The 21379-nt window shown below is 40.0% G+C and overlaps 1 protein-coding gene across 1 annotated transcript in view; it reads left to right on the forward strand.

Moving 5' to 3' along the window:
- Positions 1-21379, forward strand: part of MAPK9 (mitogen-activated protein kinase 9) — a 54722-nt gene that overhangs the window by 21167 nt on the left and 12176 nt on the right. The window contains exons 4-9 of the mRNA XM_015427034.1: positions 5303-5361; positions 6887-7025; positions 11415-11580; positions 12951-13022; positions 18433-18615; positions 19706-19827. Coding sequence (XP_015282520.1) covers positions 5303-5361; positions 6887-7025; positions 11415-11580; positions 12951-13022; positions 18433-18615; positions 19706-19827 — 741 coding nt within the window. The remainder of the gene's footprint in view (positions 1-5302; positions 5362-6886; positions 7026-11414; positions 11581-12950; positions 13023-18432; positions 18616-19705; positions 19828-21379) is intronic.

Raw genomic sequence — 21379 nt, forward strand, 5'->3', positions numbered from 1 at the left:
TGCGTGAGCTCACAGACGCAATTGAGGTCTCATACACAGATGCAATGGAGGCCTCATAGAAATCTTTCTGGCCTTCACAGCCATCTCATAGACTTTCATAAGCATCCTGTAAGATATTCGTGACACTTCGTCACAAACACGCCACCACCTCCACTCTAGCCACATTAGCTCTTGTTTTATCCTCCGCACCTCTGAGGTGTACCAAGGGGCTGCTTTGGTGCGGGGCTGCAGAGTCCTCCACCATCCAACGAGCTGCCAGGGGGCATTGGCTCCCGCAGAGCTTCCTGAAGCCGACTAGAGTCCATTTGACTCCGCGGGCGAGCATAAATGCACTCGCTGCCTAAACAGGGGAGGTGTGGAATGCTCAGCTGGACCTTCATGGCGAAGTGGTCAGACCATGGGACTACATCCATAGTCATCAGATCCACATGTATCCCCATCCCAAAAATCAAATCCAGTGTGTGGCCCACTTGGTGTGTGGGAGTTGATACAAACTGGGAGAGTCCAAGTGCGTCCATGGATGACACAAGGTCCTCGGTCTGGGAGGACACTGCATCATCAGCACGGACATTGAAGTCACCCAGGACCAGAAGCCTGGGATATTCCAATGCCCAACCTGATACAGCGTCTAGCAGGTCAGACAGGGTATCTGTTGGTGCATTAGGCAGTCTGTACTCCAGTCAGATAGCCAAACTCTCCTCGACATCACACGCTAGGCCTACACATTCAATGCTGGAGATTGTTGGGGTGGGGAGCGACCTGAAGGAACAAAATTCACAGATAAGCAAGGCCACATCCTCCCCTGCCCATATGTCCAAGACTGAGAACCCAGGTGGGGTAAGCTGGTTTAAGGCGACAGTTTCACCGTCCCTCACCCAGGTCTTGGTCACACAGGCCAGGTCTGCCTATGACTCCATGAAATAATCACAGAGCACATCGGTCTTATTATTGATAGACCTGGCATTAACTAACACCAGTTTTGGAGGAGGGTAGGATTTCCTAGCCCCACAACCAGCATCTCTCGGGATGGGACGTAGGTGGGAAGAAGTCCAAGCATTCCCATATCTCTGACTTCTTCCATTCCAATTAGAGGAGTAGCACCTACGCCCACTGCTATATCTCCCCCACCCCTTAATCACTGGTATCCCTGACCCTTGCATGGCCCCCCATCATCGGTGCTGTCAACCCCAATTCACACTTTCCAACAGCTAGCAACTAAAATTCACACTTTTCACACTTTCCAACAGCCAGTTCTAAAATCCACACAGCTTGTCTCAGATTCTCTATCTGACTAAATAACCCATTCACCTCTCTGACTATCTGATTAACCCACCCTGTTACAGCAAGTAACCCATTTGGATGGATTAATTAACATACAATCAATATAATCCGTTCCAATATTTCACTCTAATTTGATTAATAGACTAATAATCTCAATTTAATCAGTGGGGAAAATTAGGTTGGGGAAATTTTCATATAAATTAATTCATTACCCTTCCTCTAACCTCCCCACCCCCATCGTATAAAATTATCTAATAATTTATTAATTATTAAAAAGCATACTATAAAATAAATGTGAGATATTTTAGCTGGTCCCTACCTTAAATATAATCCATAGATTACTGTTGCCTTGTGAGAGCCCCTAAAAATGATTCTGTTATCCAGCTTCACTTCAGTTGGCTGTGTCGCAAAGGTTCTCCTGTTTCTTCATGGGAACTTATTAAACATTGCTAAAATAATATGTTCTCAAATTCCAGAGAGAAAGTCTGTTGCTTGAAAATAAAAATTTGTCTTATGGCATCTTTATAGACTGACATACTTATTGTGGTATAAGCCTTTGTAGACTGGAAAATTCTGTTTTGTGTGTGTACAGTTGTACATAGCACAAGATAGCATTCTGGTCTAAGGTAATGCTACTTCCCTGGACTCCAAGATGGTAGCAAGAGATTCCCAGTCTTGAGGTCTAAGGTAGTGCTACTATGGCCCCGGTCACACGGGCCGGATATCGCGGGGGGAGGCGTGGCTAATTGCCCCGGCGCAGTTTGATTCGCAATTACGCGATCAAACGTGCCGGCGGCACACCACGAGCCCTTCCCTCGGCGCCAGCAGGTAAACGAGGGACCAGAGGGGAATGCTGCGCGCCGGCGCGATCACACCACTGGCATCTGGAGGCAGCCCATGGCAAACGTTTACTAGTACCTTGGAGGTACTAGTTTTTTAAGGCGCATTGTCGGCGGTAAGCCACGGGTGCGCTCCACTTCCCAGATGTTTGGGTGTGATCGTGCCCAGATAATCCGCCCACCATCCGTGCCTCTCCCGTGGCAACTTTGCCGTGTGACCGGGGCCTATGTATTTTATTTTGGCACACAATGGTGTCCAGAAAATGAACCTGGTTTAGACTAGTCTGGGCTTGAATTGGTGTTAGACGGAAGTTATTGAACTGCTGGTGGAATCTCTCTAGTGCATTCTTCTTACGTTTGTGGGTGATGAAGATGTATGTTTCAAGTGAAGACATTTGGGGACATGGACTGAGGAAACACTGATCTCTGTCAGCTATATATTTCAGTTAAGACTACTGCCAGGTGTTGAAAGTCACCACTTGGTGGAAGCTTCCATACACTACCAATACAAGACTGAGCTGGATCACAGGGAAGTGTTTATCACTGACTTCCATGCCTGAGTTTAACACATGAATTAGGCCTTAATGAATTTGGATCACTGGAACATATGATAGCACTTGTGTATAAATCATGCACCAAAAGTCACAGTGTTTCTAGAAATAGACCATGTCCCAGATAGAATCACAGTGCAGAAAATCTAGTAACTTGTACAAAATCTAATTTCATACATCAATGTGACAAGTTGATATACTGAAGTAATTAAACTTAATTAACTTCAGGAAGGAAACTGGTTTTATTGGCTTTCAGTTTTCAGTATATAATAAAACTAATCTGAAAACTGCTAAAGAGCAGTTTTGGTTATACTCTAACTGTTCTTCAATGGAGTAAAGAAAGTATATTCTTTTTCCCCCAATAGAGCAACATAAACTACAACTTTCTCATACGTTGTAATTGAATTTCCAGTATAGCAGTAACAAGCTAAGTATCAACAGGACAATAATAATTGCAGTATAGAAAATCTGTTAGCCGTTGCTTTATCGTTATGCTTACTTTAATAACTGGAGGAGGGAGGGCTAGGATTTTTTCAGATGGGTTAGTTTTGTGTCTGCCTTCACAAATACAGATGCTCAAATCTTGGACAGTGCCTGCAGAAGATGCTATCTGAGACCTTCCCTCAGGCCCTTTATTCCCAGTTTGTTCCTAGACTGGAGGGATTTGCCTGTGCTAACAGTTGCGTGGGTTGGGCTGCTGCAGTAGGGTGGGGGAAGGGGATGAGATAGGTCTTCCTCTTGACTAAGCAGAATTCTGTTCACAGAAGGGAAGGGAAGGGAAGGAGCAACTTCACCCCCTTCCCCCTCTTCACTGCAGCAGCCTGACCCACCCGGACCCTGATTAGGTAGAAAGTTGCCATAAAAATGTTTAAAATAAATATTAAGACAAGCAAATCCCTCCAGCCTGGGAATTCATTTCCTTGGGGTTGGAAAGGTCTCTGTGGGGAGGGATCCTTATGGTGTCCAACCCATGTAGTATAAAAAGTTTGCCAGTGCCATCACTTAACAGCCTTCAGCTAACTTTTCCTCGATTGGAGGGATTGTAGGCTTCTCCCACATACTTACAACCAGTATTCAATTCATTTCAACATGTTTATCCTTTAGGACCTGGAGAATTTTAGTCCAAAATATTCATATTTAAGGACTGCCCCAGTAAACATGAAAACTTGTCTGTTTCATTTATATGCCTTCAGCATTTCTTTGACTCTTCATAGAATCATAGAGTTTAAAGGGAACCCTAGGGTCATCTAGTCCAACCCCCTGTGCAGTGCAGGAAATTCACAACTACCTCCCCCCACAGCCCCAGTGACCCTTGCTCCATGTCCAGACGATGGCAAAAAAAAAAGATCTCCAGGATCCCTTGCCTGGAGAGAATTGCTTCCTGACTCCAAAGTGGTGATCAACATTTCCCTGGGCATGTAAGGGCCATGAGAACTAAGCACTGATGCAACCCTTCCTGCCCTCCCTCTCATGATCTGCCTAAGTTCACAGAATCAGCATTGCTGTCAGATGGCCATCTAGCCTCTGTTTAAAAACATCCAGTGAAGGAGAGCCCACCACCTCCCGAGGAAGCCTGTTCCACTGAGGAACCACTCTAACCATTAGGAAGTTCGTCCTAATGTTTAGCCGAAAACTCTTCCAAGTTAATTTCATCCCGTTGGTTCTGGTCCGATCTTGTTTTATATAAACTGCTCAGTTTGACATCTAACAATGTTTTTTGTTTCACGAAAGACCAGCAGCGTATATTTTTATCCATATGAAAAAAATACTACAATATTTAGCTTGGTGCCCATGGAGGATTTTTGCAGATCGTTTGGCAATTTTTACCAATTCCACCAGCTCACTGCAGACCTCGCGCCCCCCGCTGTTCTTGTGATCTCCTTAGATTATTTGTGCATTGTATATCATACAAAATGGGCTTGCTACCTAGATAAAGTAATAGTTTTTGCATATTCAGGGGACTCTGAGAAATTTAAAAAGTTGATTTGTAAACAACAACTACACCACCCACCCACCCAAACTGTCCCAGTGAGGAAAGAGCATGCTGATTGCTTTCAGAATATTGAACAAAGGTGAGAATCAGTATGGGTACTTACTTCCCATGTGAGTTAGGACTTCGTATGATCTCTGTGTTAGATTACTGGAATAACACTAATGTACTTCTTAATGAAAGAATGAGCCTTGTACCAAAACTCTTATATCATTTCACTGATAATGAAGTTGTGAATTTTTGATAAATAATTCTAATCTATTTATCTCAGAATGTAAATGCAATCCTGTGCAACATTACTCTTACCTCAGCCTGTTGATCTCATTGGACTTAGACTGGAATAACTCTGCCTAGGTTTGCATTGGAAATCTGCCTTTGTTGCAATACTCACCTCTACAGTAATAGATAACAAGTAACACCATGCAAAAACTGCATATTTGGGATAGTAAATTTGTTCTAAAATATTTAAAATCACTATTTTTTGCTGTTGTTGAAACTGCTGGTATACTGAAGGTACAAAGTCAGTAAACAGAGCCTTGTGTACTTTCTAGCAATGTAACACTGTTCGTTTCTGCATGGTGATGATCATAATTTGTTTTATTTCTCGTTTGACATGATTTGTTCTACTTCTGGTTTTACAGATAATTAGTTTGTTAAATGTATTCACACCACAGAAGTCGCTAGAAGAATTTCAAGATGTGTAAGTTTTTGCTTATTGCATTTTCTTGATAACTACCCATTTCAGGTTTTAGGACCAAATTGTTTTTATGCTGTGCACAACAACAAAATGAGAATTAGTCTTCAATATGTAGGACATCTCATTTTTACTCCATCTCATTTCCCCACTATTTCTTCTTTTCCTTCCCTTCAGAGCTGCCATAGCCTCTGCCTTTTCCCCACTTTTTCGTTTCTTCCCGCTAGCCAGCCTATGTTTGTCTGCTCCCCTGTCTTTAGCTTTCCCTCCTTCCCTATCCAAGGCAGTATCTGCCTGGGAAAAGTCTTGCTCTAGTTGTGCAGCGGTTGTCGGGCTGGGTCCAGTCGCACAGTGGCCTCTGTGCCTGTCCCCAGTGAGTCCTTCTCCATCAAGGAACATGATGTGATGGGGGTGGGGCCCTTTACAGGGCTGTTTTGGCCTCCTGGTCCACCCCTGCTCTCCACACTTTGCTTTACAGAAACTAAGTTTTGGAAGACTCAGCAATATTGTGGTTGCCCTGGCAACTGCCAAAATTGTGACTGATAACTTAGTGGGCATTTTTCTGCAAATGTGGAAATTCTTCAAGGTTTGTAGAGAAATCTCCCCATCTGTCCCTAGCTCCATATTGTGGATTTATTAATCCATACTCTAAGTCTTGGTTTGGAATTAGATATAAGATATAGCACATAATCCACATGAAAAATGTCAGAAACAAGACTTCTTTCTCTTAAACTTTTAAAATGTTGGACTTACTGCCCACATGACTTATTTTTTAATTTGTGGTTTTCCCTTTTCCAAAAGAGCAATTGAATCAATAACAAAAAACAGATAAATGTTTTAGATTTTATGTAAACCAGCCTTTTAAAGTCAGTGAGAATTATGCTGGTTGACATCAGTGGGAGGTGCTTGATCACATTATGTATTGAATATAGGTCTCTTATACATTGGTAAACAGTGTGTTAATGGAACGTGCTAATCTTGCAGATCTTTAAAGCTATGAATAGATGAATGTCAGAGCTGTAAATTAATTGTTTTAATGGAGCTTTTACGTAAAAATGAAATGTATGGTCAGTGAATCACAACAGTGAATACACGAACAAATGAATCTGCTTTCCCATAATCTGTGTCTGTGAATAAGGGAAGACTGTGAGAGCACTCCTAAGCATCTCTATTCAAAATCCTACTTAGGTCTATTCAGTGGGGCTTACTCCCAGGAAAGTGTTTTTAGGATTACACTCCGTGTAATCTACTTGTATTCAGAGGTATGTTGTAGCTCTAATTCAAATTCTGAAAAATGTTTTCTTGTGTTCTGAAGAAGAAGTTCTAAAGTTTTAAAGTTCTAAAGTTTTTTCCTTTAATTATGGTAATTCATTTAACACTGTAGACGTTCATTGGAATTATTTACTTTGCAAGCTAGTTGTATATAACTTACATTAATTGCACAGAAGAAAACATTCCTTGTGGATTTTACTCTTGAGCGTTTATGAGAATCACAACACAGATGAAAATAGATTTTTAAAAAATGTTTCAGGTATTTGGTTATGGAACTGATGGATGCTAACTTGTGCCAAGTTATTCATATGGAGCTGGATCATGAACGAATGTCCTACCTTCTGTACCAGATGTTATGTGGAATCAAGCATCTTCATTCGGCTGGTATCATCCACAGAGTAGGTAGTATTATAAAAATCACACTTAATTAACAGTGAAGAAGTTTGTCCTTTTACTACTTTGTTTGTTCATAATCTGTTATATGTGAAACCTAGTGTTGATGATAAAATAACAGTCACGAATTGCCTTAGCAGTTCAGGCAAAAGGCGCTGTCTCCAACATTCGCCAGTCAGATAATCTAAGTAATCTTGGCAGCATAACTCTGATGCTATTCCATCCTGTTTGTTACCATTCTTTAGTACCAATCTCTATCATTACCAAACATATGTTCTTTCCGTGGTGACTGAGGAATCTTTCATCTGGGTAATGAGAGGTGAAGAAGAAATTAAGCGTACAGGTTATAACAATAAATAGCATCTCTTTATTTTAGTGCACCCCCAATATTTGCCCCCATGTGGAATTACTATTCAGAAGGGGCAGTAATGAGTAGTGCCCGGTTGTTTTTCTTGATCCCAGTCTGCTACTTATTTTTAGTCATTTGCCTGCTTCTGCAGGGTGTGTGGCAGTAGCTGGTAGGTGAGTTGCAGCAAACTTGTTACTAAGATAGTGTTCTGCTGCTCCTGAACTTTTAAGGATAAGTAACATGATAGCCACAAGAGCATAATGAAATTCTTTGCAGCCCAGGGCTCTGTATTGCTGGCAGCTGTCACTATCATCAAGGGTCCTAGGCCTGGAAAACATTGCAGCACTGTTAAGATGTTATTTACTGTATTTCTATCCCCACCTTTCTCCCCAGTGGAGACTCAAAGCAGCTTACATCATTCTCCTCTTTTCCGTTTTATCCTCACAGCAACCCTGTGAGGTAGGTTAGACTGAGAGTGTATGACTGGCCCAAATTTCCATGGCGGAGTGGGGATTTGAACCTGGGTTTCCCAGATCCTAATCTGACATTTTAACCACTATACCACACTGGCTTGTTGAGATATGATAAAAGTTCTTTGAGCTAAATGTTGTGATAGAGGATGATGGCAAATTTGAGGGAAGCACAAAAAAAGGACAGGTAGAAAGTGGGGCTGAGGTCTTAAAAACCAGTTTCCAAAGTTGCTCTGTTTTTTCATTTTATTTATTTATTTAAACATTTATATCCCACCTTTCCTCTTAGTTCAAGTGGCTTGCAATAAGAATTAAAACATCCCCAGCTAAAACCGAAGGTTAAATAACAAGCCCCCAATCCCTGCCTCCTTAAAAAGACGCCCGCTATTCAAATCCCCTCAGATGCTCTGACAAACAGGCAGGCCTTGCAGTGCCTCCTCAATATCTTCAAGAAGGGAGTCCCTCTCACCTCTTCAGGGAGCCCATTCTCTGGAGCTGGAGTTACAATGGAAAAAGCCTGGGCTCTGGTTGATGTCAGACAGGCCACCCTAGGTTGTAGAATACCAACAGATGGCTGCCTCATGACCATAGTTGGCACATGGAGACATACGTGGGTCCTAGGTCATGAAGGGCTTTAAAGGTCATAACCAGCACCTTGAATTGAACTCAGAAACCGACTGGCAGCCAGTGAAGCTGTTTCAAAGTAGGCAATGTATGTTCCTGGCAGCTAGCCCCTGACAGCAGTTGGGCTGCCACATTCTGGACCAGTTGTAATTTCCAGGTTGTCTTCAAGGGCATCCCCATGTACAGCACATTGCGATAATCCATCTAGGAGATTTGTTTGTTTGTTTGTTTTGATTTGATTTGGATCCCACCCTTCCTGCATAGCAGGCTCAGGGTAGCTTCCATCACATACAAAAAATATGTACAAATTAAAACAGTTACACCTCCAATAAAATACAATAATAATCCTATCATACAGATCAAGCCTATTAAGAATTGAAGTGGATATTGTCATATTTCTGATGATATCAGAAATGCAAGGGAGTTTGAATCCTCCCCTCAGATCCCCTCCTTATCTGGGTGGAAACTGTGCCCTGGTACTGGAGGAAGGAAGGGTTCTCTGCATCTCTTCCACTCCCAACTCCAAGAACACAGCTATGCCAGATCTGAACGAGGAGGAGACCTCTTTTTCTCTTTCTTTCCTACTATTTCTTGAGTGACCAGATTTGCCAAGCAGTATCAGTCTAAGTAGGAAGTAGCTGAGTGGGAAAAGTTGTTCCCCAGTTGTCATTAAAGAGAATAATAGGCAGTCTGGTATGGGAGCTAGCATGCTTGACTAAGGTAAGGATGAACTGTTACCCTATAACATTATTTTGACAATAGTAGAGGATAAAAATGCAAGATGGACAGAATCCAGTGCTCATTCCATTTATTTAAAATGTTTCTCCTACCTTATGTCCTAGGACTCAAGGCAGCTAATAGAGCAGCAGCAACAAGAAAACATGTAAAACACCATATAACAGTCAGGAACATAAAAAGAGCATTCAAGATAAAATAGTTCAGCCAGATCTGCCAAAACAATTTACCGTCTACAAAATGCCCTTTAAAAGAAGCCGGCTCTGGGTGTAGAACATGAAGATGTCCCCTGCAGTCACTCTAGTAAGCCATTCCAAAGGACTGGTCTTGCCACAGGAAAAGTCTGCAATGACTGTTGTCTGAGAGAAGGCACCAGAAGGACAAGGCTGCCTGAAGAGCACAGCTGGTTTGCAGGAGTATGCTGACAGATATTGCTCAATGTCTATAAGAACTCTGAGCTAATAACCAACATTTAGAATTGGGCTCAGAAGAAAATAGGTAACCAGTGCAGTTGACACAGTGCTGTTCCAAGTGTCCAACCACGGGTACCCAGATACCTCCCAGATACCTTCAAATATAGCCCTGCGTAGTCCGGTGTGGAAGTTATTGGCATAGCTGTGTCAACACTGTGAATAAAGGGGCTGGCATACAAACTAGGTGTAATCAAAAGAAGGTACTCCTAGCAACAGTACCAAGCTGTTTATCCATAAACCTGGCTTGGTCCAAGAGCACTCCCAAGCTTCTAACCTCATCTAAGGCTGGTAAATCAGTACCAGCCAAACCCTTTGCCTTCCCAGCCAGCATCACCTCAGACTTGTCTGGATTAAGTTACAGTTTGTTTGCCCTCAGCCATTTGATCACACACTCAAGGCACTGGCCCTGGACCTGGATCATCACAGCTACTCTGAGCTTAAATAATGAAATGTAAAGCTGAGTATCATCCACTCATTGAGAACTACCCAATCCAAAGCTTTTGATGATCTTGGCCAAAGATTAAAGAGCGCTGGGGAATAAAATGGAATTGTGCATCAGCAGGTCCCAACTAGCTAACTCTGCATCTCCTACGGGATTTTTTATTATTTTTTTTGCTGGCAGGAAACAAAAACAATGGAGGGTGTCTCTTTTATCGCAAACATTTATCATAGTCCGCTCACTAAAATAATGCAGTTGACTATAACAAGTGCTGCTGATACAGATAATGGTTGTATTAACAATGATAGATTGCCCTTATCCATTTGTAGCTGAAGATCATCAACTAAGACCAATAGTGCTGTTTCAGTCCCAAATCCAATCTGAAGCCAGACAGACCCAGGGTCAGGGGCGAATGGTTCATCCAGAAGTGCCTGCAGTTGCTGTGCCACAACCTGCTGCACCACTTGCCCAAACAGGAGATTTATCCAAAAATGATTTTGTAAAGAAAGAGTAATCACAGCTTCTTTTAGCTGTGAAGGAAACACCCTGTGTAAGCGGGACATATTAATGATCTCACCAAAGGAGATACCATTTCCTTCTGACTTTTTTATTTAATAGCTAGGATAGCCAAGGATGGACAGGAAAACCTTTCTACAAGCCTAAGACATCATTCAGGGAGACCAGCTTGAAATTGTCCATAGGATTCTATCAAGAGTTTGCCTATAGGACCTACTTCAAACTGGCATCTAAGTCGAATTGTATGAGAGAGAGAGTTCATCAGCAAAAATGGTCACAGCTAATTCGAAATCAAAATTAATGAGAAGTTACTGAGGCTCATTTTGCAAATCAGTGACTATATAAACTTTAGCGAACTTGGTATTCCCACTCAAAAGTAGATGGATTTACTCAGTATCAGTCTTATCACCCGCAGGAGAGAAGGTAACAGATGTCACATGGGTGTGCCACAGATACCCAGAAAATGTGCTTTGGTCGGTTTCTAGACCTTATGCAGCTTGTCGACTATGATTGCAGAAATATGTAGATACTGTTCCCCAGAAAGGTCTGCTATTGGTTGATGGGTACAAAAATATTTAGCTGAACTACAAACCATCAATTTGCTTGGGAGTGTGTTAACAGTACATCTGATTTATTTTAAGTGCAAGCTTGGATATGTTTAATACAGTTACCAATCATGTTTCTACTTACGAATCACTCAAAGCAGTTTATAGAATAACCTGTGCTGATTTTGGGAGGTAACATTGTGTGTTGTTCTTTACATTAATTGGTACATTTTATTTTCTTAGGATTTAAAACCCAGCAATATAGTCGTAAAATCAGATTGTACTCTCAAAATCCTTGACTTTGGACTTGCAAGGACAGCATGTACTAATTTCATGATGACCCCATATGTAGTAACACGGTATTACAGAGCACCAGAGGTTATTCTTGGCATGGGATACAAAGAGAATGGTAAGTTACAGTCTCAAAATACCATAACTTTTATCTGTGGGTTACATGATCAATGTTTCTTTTCTGTTTTACCGTGGCAGAGTGCCAACTTTGGTAGGCTTACTATATTCCAGGGTGACTACCACTGTGAGATAATTGTCTGAAGTAATGTTGGTGGAATGGCAATCTGTAGAATCGGTTTTATTTTAGAACATGCATCCAGTGAGGTAAGACTGTAGGTAGTACTTGGTCACTGCTGCAAATCATTGACAAAGAAGTAGGAGGCCCTCATGCCTTTAGCAGTGGCTGTCAAGAGGTATCATTGAAGGCAGGGATGCTGATTGATAATTGAACAACTATGAGCTGCACAGTACTGACCATCTGCCTCTTGCATGTAATGCTGCCATTCAGTCTCTTCTGGTAAGAATGTGGAGGGTCTCCTTGCCCTCAGTGGATTCAGAAGAATACTGCTCACTGCCCCCATTGAATTTGTAGCTGTAGTAAAACCAGTCCTCCAGGTTGCCAGCCTGGTTTCATGATGACAAACTTTTTCACATAATTGTTATCATACAGTTACCCAAAGAATGAGGCTCGGAATAGAAATTCTTGTAAAACACAAATCCTGAAGGTTTATTGATGTTTTACCACAACACACAGAATGTGAAGCACGGTACCAATCTGAGTAAACCTATGCTATAGATACAGGTCCTAATCCAGAGAAAGTTACTGCAAAACTCCTATTGAAACCAACAGGATAAATTAATCCTGTCTAATTTAAAAGGCAATCCTAAATAAATCCCATTTTATTCAATGGGGCTTACTTCCAGGAAAGTGTCTTTAGGATTGTAGCCTTAGTCCCATTAATTTCAATAGGCCTTGTAAATATACTTTTGTTGGGATCGGGTCCATCGTTTATAGAAGTTTGTGTAATTTTATAGTGAAGTCTGTAGCAAATTTTTCATATAGATTGTTTATCCTGTGCAGCATTTTAATTTTTCAATGTGTGTTTACCATTTTAAAATGCATTTGTAAATCTCTAATTTCTGTCCCTATTACACTTAACATTGGATAGTGGATATCTGGTCTGTTGGGTGCATAATGGCCGAAATGGTTCTCCATAAGGTCCTGTTCCCAGGAAGAGATTGTATCCTTCATAGAGCTTTGTAGGATTAAGGAACATATTAACAATTGAAGAGCCTGTTTTAGGAGACTGTAGTATTTTTAACACTAATCTTTTGATATTCAGTAAAGATTACATGTTAATATTGTTTAAAAACACATATCAGCAGTTTCATTTTCTGCATTGCTGTGTCTTAATGTAAATGTGTTTTTTTGTTTCTCACTTTTCTTCATGACACTTCATAATTTTATCATCTCACTTTTACTTTCAGTTGATATCTGGTCAGTTGGTTGCATCATGGGAGAATTGGTGAAAGGTTGTGTGATATTCCAAGGCACTGATCGTATCCTTCCCTAGTAATCTTTGAATCCTAATTTCACATTCACCAAACAGCTATTTTACTTGATGATGTAAATGATGTTAATCCCCTGCCCACTACATAATACTTTTCTTTCCTGAATGGATCTTCCAATCATGTTTGAAATTTGTTATCTTAACCAAGCACTTCAACTTTTATTCTTGTCCTTGACAACATTTAACTTCACTTTTTGAAAATTAAGTGTTATTTTTAGGAACCAGCAGTTTGCGGTCTTAAAACTATGCTGCAAATTTCCTTAACTTAGTTGCCATGATTAGGTCACAGTTTAAACTGAAAATTCAACAAAATTTAATGCTCAAACTTTATACTATTTAACTTTTGTTGTTGTTGCATTTCTCTGCACAATGGAAATAAGCTCAAAACAATGGTTTTGTCTTATCAGTTCTTATTCAGTTTATCTTCAAGTGGCATGCAGGTTAGAAAAATATAATTCGCAGTGCTTGATTTCTTGAAATAATAATGGTTGATCACGTGTTAACCTAATAACACAATAAAACAAGCTTTATTTTCATTTTTCAATTTTCTCCCATATGTATTATTTTACCCTCAAATGCCTTATGACCAACCTAACACAATTCTTCATGTATGTGTGTCTCCACTTATTTGCATGCTGATGCTAATTTCCATATATACTGTTTTCATGCATGTGGTGTTTCTCATGTAAAAATCAAGGGATTTTTTCCCATGTTTAATACATTTTTATGCACTATATGAATTTTGCTTGTTTGAGTACCGTAAGTCTAATGACTGCTTCTTTCTTGCTTTACTCATTCAGTTGTGTTATTGAATAACAGATCTATGGAACTCCAGTGTCAGTCACATCTCTGTTATGAGGAAATAACTTACAGATTTCCACGCACATTATTAACCTTCATGAGAAGGTAAAACTGGTGTGTGACCTTTCTTGTTCATACATTGGCTTGGATCCTGCCTGCTGGGGAAATGCTGTTTCTGGGGGGAGGGAACATCCCAGGAATAGCTGGGTGGGAGGGAATCAGAGATCTCCTGCAGGAGAGGAGAATCAGCAAAAATGACTCCCCTCCCTTGCTCAGGAAAAAATTTCAGGTGCGATCCAACCCTTTGTATTTTCCCTGGCACTAGAATTCTTATTCTCTGTGATTTACCTCAAAACCATATTCTTCCCTTCCTGTGCAAGCATTTTGCTTTCAGTTTATTACTTGATTTTGAAAGCAAGAAGCAGCAGAGAGCTTTTATAGGTTTAAGAAAACATTTGGTGTAAGAAATGGTTCCTGTGGGTTTTTTGTTTATTTAATCTGAATGTGTTGTCAAACACTTTAGAGAATGTATACATATAGTAGTTTCTCCTACGTATTTCAGTGTATGTTCCACATACTGTTTAAGATGGCTTGTCAGTCCAAGGCATCAGTTAGTGGCTACCATGCAGTTCAGAGTTTTGGATTCAAAAGTGGTGAGCAGGTCATGGGAGCAACAACAGTTTTCATTTACCTTAAATCTCATTAGCTGCAGAGCAGGGTCTTCCAAACTTGTAGAAGTTCATAGTCACAAGAACTTCTCAGTGTTTTTTTCCTGAAAGCAGGATCAAACCGTATGTAGGGAATGGCTTCTGACAGCAGAAACTGAAAGCCTTTAAAAAAATTATAGCAATTCAAATTGTATAAGCTGATGTCCTTGAATAACAGGCTTCCTTCTGAATCTAGATTTGAAAAATTCTTCAGTAATATGTTTCTGTGCAGATACAAAGTTCTTGAAGGGGGTCGGACATTGTTTTCATGTGTGCTATTTGGCATATGCCCATTTTATTTTATGATTTGTTCTCATAGCTGAATGCATTTGATTAGTAAGCAGTCTTTATAATTCCTGGTTATATGGAAAAGTTGATCACAGCAATGTTTAAAAAGTTGTCAGTGACAGAGTGGAAACTAATTTCAGATTTCTTAAATAGGAAGTTCTAAGTGTATATAGTTCATTGTGGACTCTGTATAGTCCTAGATCTGCAAAACCTACAGCAGTACAGTAAATGCAACCAATTGGATGATGATGGTGCTCACATCTAATGTGATATAAATATCCTTGCTAAAATGTACAGTCAGTGGCCTTGCTGCTCAAGTTTTATGCACACACAATTAAAAGCATGTCTTTTTTACCCAATTTGACACAATTTAAATTACTTGTTAATTGGGCTAATACATGAGGAAGACTATTACAGACAGTTTGATTCGCTGATGTGACAGAAGACTTCACATTCTACGGATGGCTTAATAATTTGTATTTTAACATTCCTCTCTATGTGGGGTGCAGATTCCGGTTTTAGGTAGCCTCTGCCTGAATCATATGATGTTTATCCAAATAGATAAGGAGAATAAGTGTTTGGGTTGCCACAGGATCCTGATAGTACAGTGTGTATTTCAATAAACTGATATGGCCCACCTAGTATTTAGCCAGCTCAGTGTAAGGGGAAAATACCACTACTGATGACTTCAGCTGTCTCTGTTCCCTCTATGAAATGATCCTTAGCTGATTCAGGATAAAAGTCATCCTCAGTTCCTTGGAAAGCTACCTTGAAGAGCTGGCAAGTGCTTCGAATAATAGTTTATCTGGCGGGGTGTGTGTGTGTGCGTGTGACTGCCAAGTAGCTCAGTTCTGAAAAAGTTAGTAGAGGATAAATATAGCAGACACAAGAAAAAAGTTCCAAGGACCTCTACACCAGTGGAAACCAATCCCCAGATATTTGGATTTGGGACTTGGTGCTGTAATGAAACAAGGTTTGTAATAAAAGTTTTCTGTATACAACCTTTTGGTTGAGGCAGTGGTCCCCCCCCCCCCCAGCTTTTGGCCAATTATCCATGAGTGGCCTGGATCTGATTAGACATCTGATTTGACACCTGGATTTGATTTGACATCTGATCTCTCCATTTTTACACTGTATTTTATGATTTATTCTGTGTAAACTGTCATTTTAACGTTGCTTTAATTATATTAACTGATGTAAACCACCCTGAGCCCGTTTATGGGAGGGGTGGTATATAAATCAAATAAATAAATAAATAAAGATCCACTTAGGATATAATGTGTTATAAAACTGTCCCCACAATGAGTAGTTCTCCTCTTAAACTTTATTTCACAGCCCATCTAAGAATACTCTCTGCTGCCACCACCAGTTATTTAGCTAGCAGAGCATTTGTCTGGTAACCTGGATCCCAGACTCACTGTTGTAGTCTCTTTTTCCAAAGTAGAAATCCCTTCTGTTCCATCCTGAAAGTAGGGAACCCTTGGAAATCACACTCTTCAGAGCCTGCTCCTTGCTTTCCATCTGTATCTTTGTAAGTGTGAGCCAAGTTGTGGCTTTATATTTGTGCAGAGAATACCAGTTTTGAAGAAAAAGGGAAAAAAATCTTTAGTTACATAAGCAGCTATTGGTTACAAAATGAAAAAGCATAGAGCTGAGCCCTAGGATTCCATTGAAGCTTTTGAGCTGTGCCTGTGTTGTTTTGGAAATCCGGTTCTGTCTTACCAGTAGCTGTTGAAGATCATTGAAATGCTTGATTTATACCTGGGAGAGGCGTTCGGGTGTTATTCTTTCCACAGTGGGAGTCTTCTGTTGCAGTTACTTTCTGTTTGGAGGTCTATGGACACTATGTGTGGAATTACAGAAGAGCCTACTGTTGGTTTTGAATATGTTCTTTGTTTAAACTATGTTTAATTGTTAATCAGCAAATTGTTGGATCTATTGGGTTGTGACCACTAACCCTTCTTTGTATTTCAATGAATATAATATATAGTTTTCAACATAGTTGTGAATTGTAGATGGTCTTCCCCTGGTGGATATTGTTTGAGCCTTTGAAGCTTGGCATTTGGAAGGAATTGAGAAAGAAGGGAGAGCAGAACCTGATGGTTCAACTTTTTGACTACCACCCAGAGTGTCGTAATTTTAACCTCTGAGCATTCACCTAGTGCAAATCCCAACATCCATCTTGCATTGTGGTAAATATTGACCCAGATACCTGGGGTCAGGTGTCATTTTACCACGTATCAAATGGTGATAGTAAGATATGTTAGACTGTCATTCATGTAGTCAACTCATTGCATGCAATAAGAGGTCTTCAGAATTCCATTGGGCACCAATGAAAACATACTGTCAGAAGTTTGGATCTTATCCAGCCTTCAGCTTTTCCTAACATGATAATCCAGGGTGCCTGGTTTTCCTCTTACCTCATGAGGTGTTGGATGAGCTTAAATAGTCAGTAATTTGCAGGTGCTTTCAATATCTTTGAACTAACTAATAAATCATCGTATTTTGTAGGTCCTTTGACATTGTCATTAGCTACACAAAAGTATTGAGAGAACCTAGTTATTAATTGCTGTACCGTCAGTTGATCTTGTTAGGAATCCCATACTTATTGCAGACTACACTGAAGGCCATGAGAATTCAGGGTAGACATAATCTGTGTTAGACAGGAGTGATTGTATATTCATATACAAACCGAAGCAATTGGCAGTTTTTTTGAAGCCCTTCTGAGGCTCTCCAGCAGTAATGGTTTGGTAGTCTTACAAATACCAAGCCGTTCATGGGAGAAAAAAGTAACTTGCATGTAATTGCTTTTTTAAAATAGCTGTTTGTGATTTTCCATGTTGCCCTTCTTCTTCATAGAAGATGCCTTTTTCGTTGTGATACTTCCAGAACACCAAAAAGTAACCAAGCATGAAGGGCATTGAACCCTGCTTTCCAGTAAGTGGCATTAGAAAGAAATCTGCAGCTTTGTGGAGGGAGCTCACACTTCACACTCAATGCAGTGCAACTAAAGGTCCTACTGCTGTGGATTGTGCAGCCACATTCCTAGATGCTGGTCTACACAGAAAGACACCAAAGGGGACATAATTACAGGCAATGAATGCTGCCACCTTATTTCATCATTAGTGGTAATGTGCTGTATTCCATATTTATGAATGTATTTACTAAAAGTGAAGTGGAAATAGGTCAAGATAGATTTGAAAGTTGATAGTTTAACAATATTGTTGGTTTGAACCTCCATCCCCATTTCTTCTAAATAACTCTTCAAGAGATTCTTATTCATAATGAATTTTAATTATGAACTCTTTAAATATTTAATCTGAGTGTTTTAAAATATGCCATAAACTGCTGTGTCTGATTTTACCATATATGAAGCTGAATTCCAAGTTTTCTTATTCAAGGAACAATTGAGTTCTCTATATCTGGTTTGGTGTATTTTGATGAAATTATTGCAATTAATCTGAGAACGTTCCTGACTTTATCCTTCCAATACCATTTAAAGACCCTCTATGTTTTAAGGCAACCCCTCTGCAGTGTTGAATTCAGATCTTTATGCTAAACAGATTTGGAAGAAATTTTATTTTCCTAAACAAGATTTTTCAGACATTGACCAGTGGAATAAAGTTATTGAACAATTAGGTACACCTTCAGCAGACTTTATGAAAAAACTACAGCCTACTGTACGCAACTATGTAGAAAACAGGCCAAAATATCCAGGTATCAAATTTGAAGAGCTCTTCCCAGACTGGATATTTCCTTCAGAATCTGACCGTGACAAACTAAAAAGTAAGAATTCATTTGTATATGAGTGTTTTAAATGTGTGCAGTATGAAAATATATTTGCCAGTTTTTCATAGTTGTTAGGCTAGAGGCTTTTTCTACTTCAGGTTGCAACACGAAGTTGAGGTTATCATGTTAGTGACTGGGAATTGCTCACTCACATAGGGACAAGCTTTTGTGGTTTCCCTGTTGCATCTGTGGCTGCTCATACATCACAACAGCAATAGGGCTTCCAGATGGCAGGTTTCCTCACAGTTTCCCTGTCCAGTTCCCCAGCAGTGGGGGAAGATTAATTGATTGTTGATTTTAATCTGTATTTTTGTATGTTTTAACCTGTTGTAAATCACCCAGAGCTCTGTGTACTCAAGGATGGGGCGATTCAGAAATTTAATTAATAATAATAAGATATGCCTTTCACCTGAATTGATATTCATATTGAATTGATATCCAACTACTAATTTTTTTTTAAAAAAAACTTCATGGTTGGGGGGAGAAAAAGGCTGCTGCAGGGCAAAAAAACCCCAGGAGGTACACAAATGCATCACAGTGCTGAGGGGAAGCAGGGCAAATAATCTGTGTGGAAATGGCTTTAGGGCTTTTCAGAGGTAGGATTTTATGCTTTTGCTTTCAATCTATGGTGGTGGAGGTAGTCATTGAATAATGGTACTTTTCTTTTAAAAAGTAGTTAAATAAATGGTTTGTACTGGTGAGGTAATATGAATCTGAAGATCTTAGATTTCAGAATCTAACTAGTTAATAATCTTGATTATGATATAATTGTTAAGTTAAAAACAAACCAATCACCTATACTTCTGTGGAAGGCCTTAGGTCTTTCTGGTTTGATACTATATCTTGTTTTGTATGACATTTTACTATTTGAACATAACATTAGGAAAATGCTATATTGTTACATTGCACTTGTTCCTTATATTAGATTTGTGATTATTTGATATAATATTTACAGGATCTTATATTTTCCCTCTTAACAGCTTAGATTTCTTAATTATACCATGTGGGCTTCATTAATACAGGTTTTGTACCTTGTGTATTTCAAGACTTTAGCTGCCATCATATCTTTCTCCACTTTGTTTTCTAGCAAGTCACGCTAGAGATTTGCTATCAAAAATGCTAGTGGTAGATCCAGACAAACGAATATCAGTAGATGAAGCTCTGCGACATCCATATATCACAGTTTGGTATGATCCTGCTGACGAAGCAGTAAGTTTGATGAGAAATATTGCTTGTTTTGATGGGAAAATAAAAGCATATTTTATGTATTTAAAATTAACAGTCTCAAGGTACCTTATGAAACCAGGTGTCTAAAAGTATACACTAAAAAACAAAAAAAATTAACATTATAAATAACATTCAAATAGCGTAAGTTCAAACAGCTCCATAAATCTTCAGAAAGCCTCATCAAACTTTTGGCATGCTAAAACATAAATTGTGCACTCTTCCTTCGAAAAAACTCCAGAGGGGTAGCCCTGTTAGTCTATTACAGCAAAATGAAACAGAAATCTAGTGGCATGTTAAAGAATAACAACACTTATTCCAGCATGAACTCTTGTGAGTCAGAGCTCACTTGTTCAAATGCAGTAGAAAGAAAATAATTTTCCTCGTAATTTTATTGGAAAATACAGAAGGGGAGGGGTTGAGCAAAGAGACACCTGTTATGAGGTATGATTCTCTGTGTCAGGGGCATGGTTATGATGATGCCTTCCTCGTTACATTTTGCAAACTATTCCATAAAACAGGGCAGTGACAGAAGAATCCTGTGATTAGCTTTGGCAGATTTTACAGTTCTAATGGTGAGAACTGATGACCAGAGGGCTGCTGATACATGGCTTCATACAGAGAGACAGTTGTTGAGTGGTAGGCAACAGGATACTGACTTTGTAAGTAAGAACCAGCACCTTGGTGAGAGTCCCAAAAGCAATTAGCCATCAATTATTTTGATCAGTAGCACAAGTCAACATAGCTACTTGGAATTTTTCCTCTTGTATTGGCAAATTTATGCATATATGCTAAAGTACTTGCAGTACAGTCTACTACAGAGTTTGGATAAATCTTTGAAAGTTAATTTATCTTCTTCGTGGTCTCTGTGCTTCACACCAATGGGATCTAGTGTGCCTGCGCTGGATCTGCCGGTGCCTAGCAAGCTCTCTTAGAAGGATTTTCGTGCCTGGCCCAACTGAGCATGCCCAGGAGCCCCAGTGAGCATGCTCAGAAGGGCAGGCACGGACATCCCGCCAGTTCTTTCCTTTCCGCCGCGCTGAGCAGACCTGTCTTCGAGAGGTCTGGCCGGATCGCTGCCTTTTTGATCACTTTTAGTGACTAGCTCTCCGTTTTCGCCTTAGTTTTTTTTTCAGTTTCGTTTCCTTTTTCTGTTTTCCAAAAAAAAAGGAGTCTTTTTGTTTTTCGTCGTCTGAGGTAAAATTACCTCAGGCCTTCGGGCCCCACCCCTCCTTGTCGTTAGCTTTTTCTCCGCAGTCTGTGGAGAAGAAGAAGACGAAAAAGTCGAAAAAGTGGGGATTTTTCAACCGTTGTCGTTCCTGTGGAAGTAAACTGGCTCCCCCAGACGGCCATAAGTACTGTATCTTTTGCCTTGGGGAAACCCACAAGACAGACTCTTGTGAACATTGTGCGCAGTTTTCCAACCAGACTCGGAAAAACAGAGCGGCACGTTTAAGAGTTTTTCTCCTGGAGAAGGCGCTTCAACCGATGGCTGACCCGCCAGCTCTTTCTTCCGTCGCCATGTCTTCCGCTGCCA

Source organism: Gekko japonicus, unplaced genomic scaffold (assembly GCF_001447785.1).
Source record: "Gekko japonicus isolate JY-2015 unplaced genomic scaffold, Gekko_japonicus_V1.1 scaffold374, whole genome shotgun sequence".
Lineage (NCBI taxonomy): Eukaryota > Metazoa > Chordata > Lepidosauria > Squamata > Gekkonidae > Gekko > Gekko japonicus.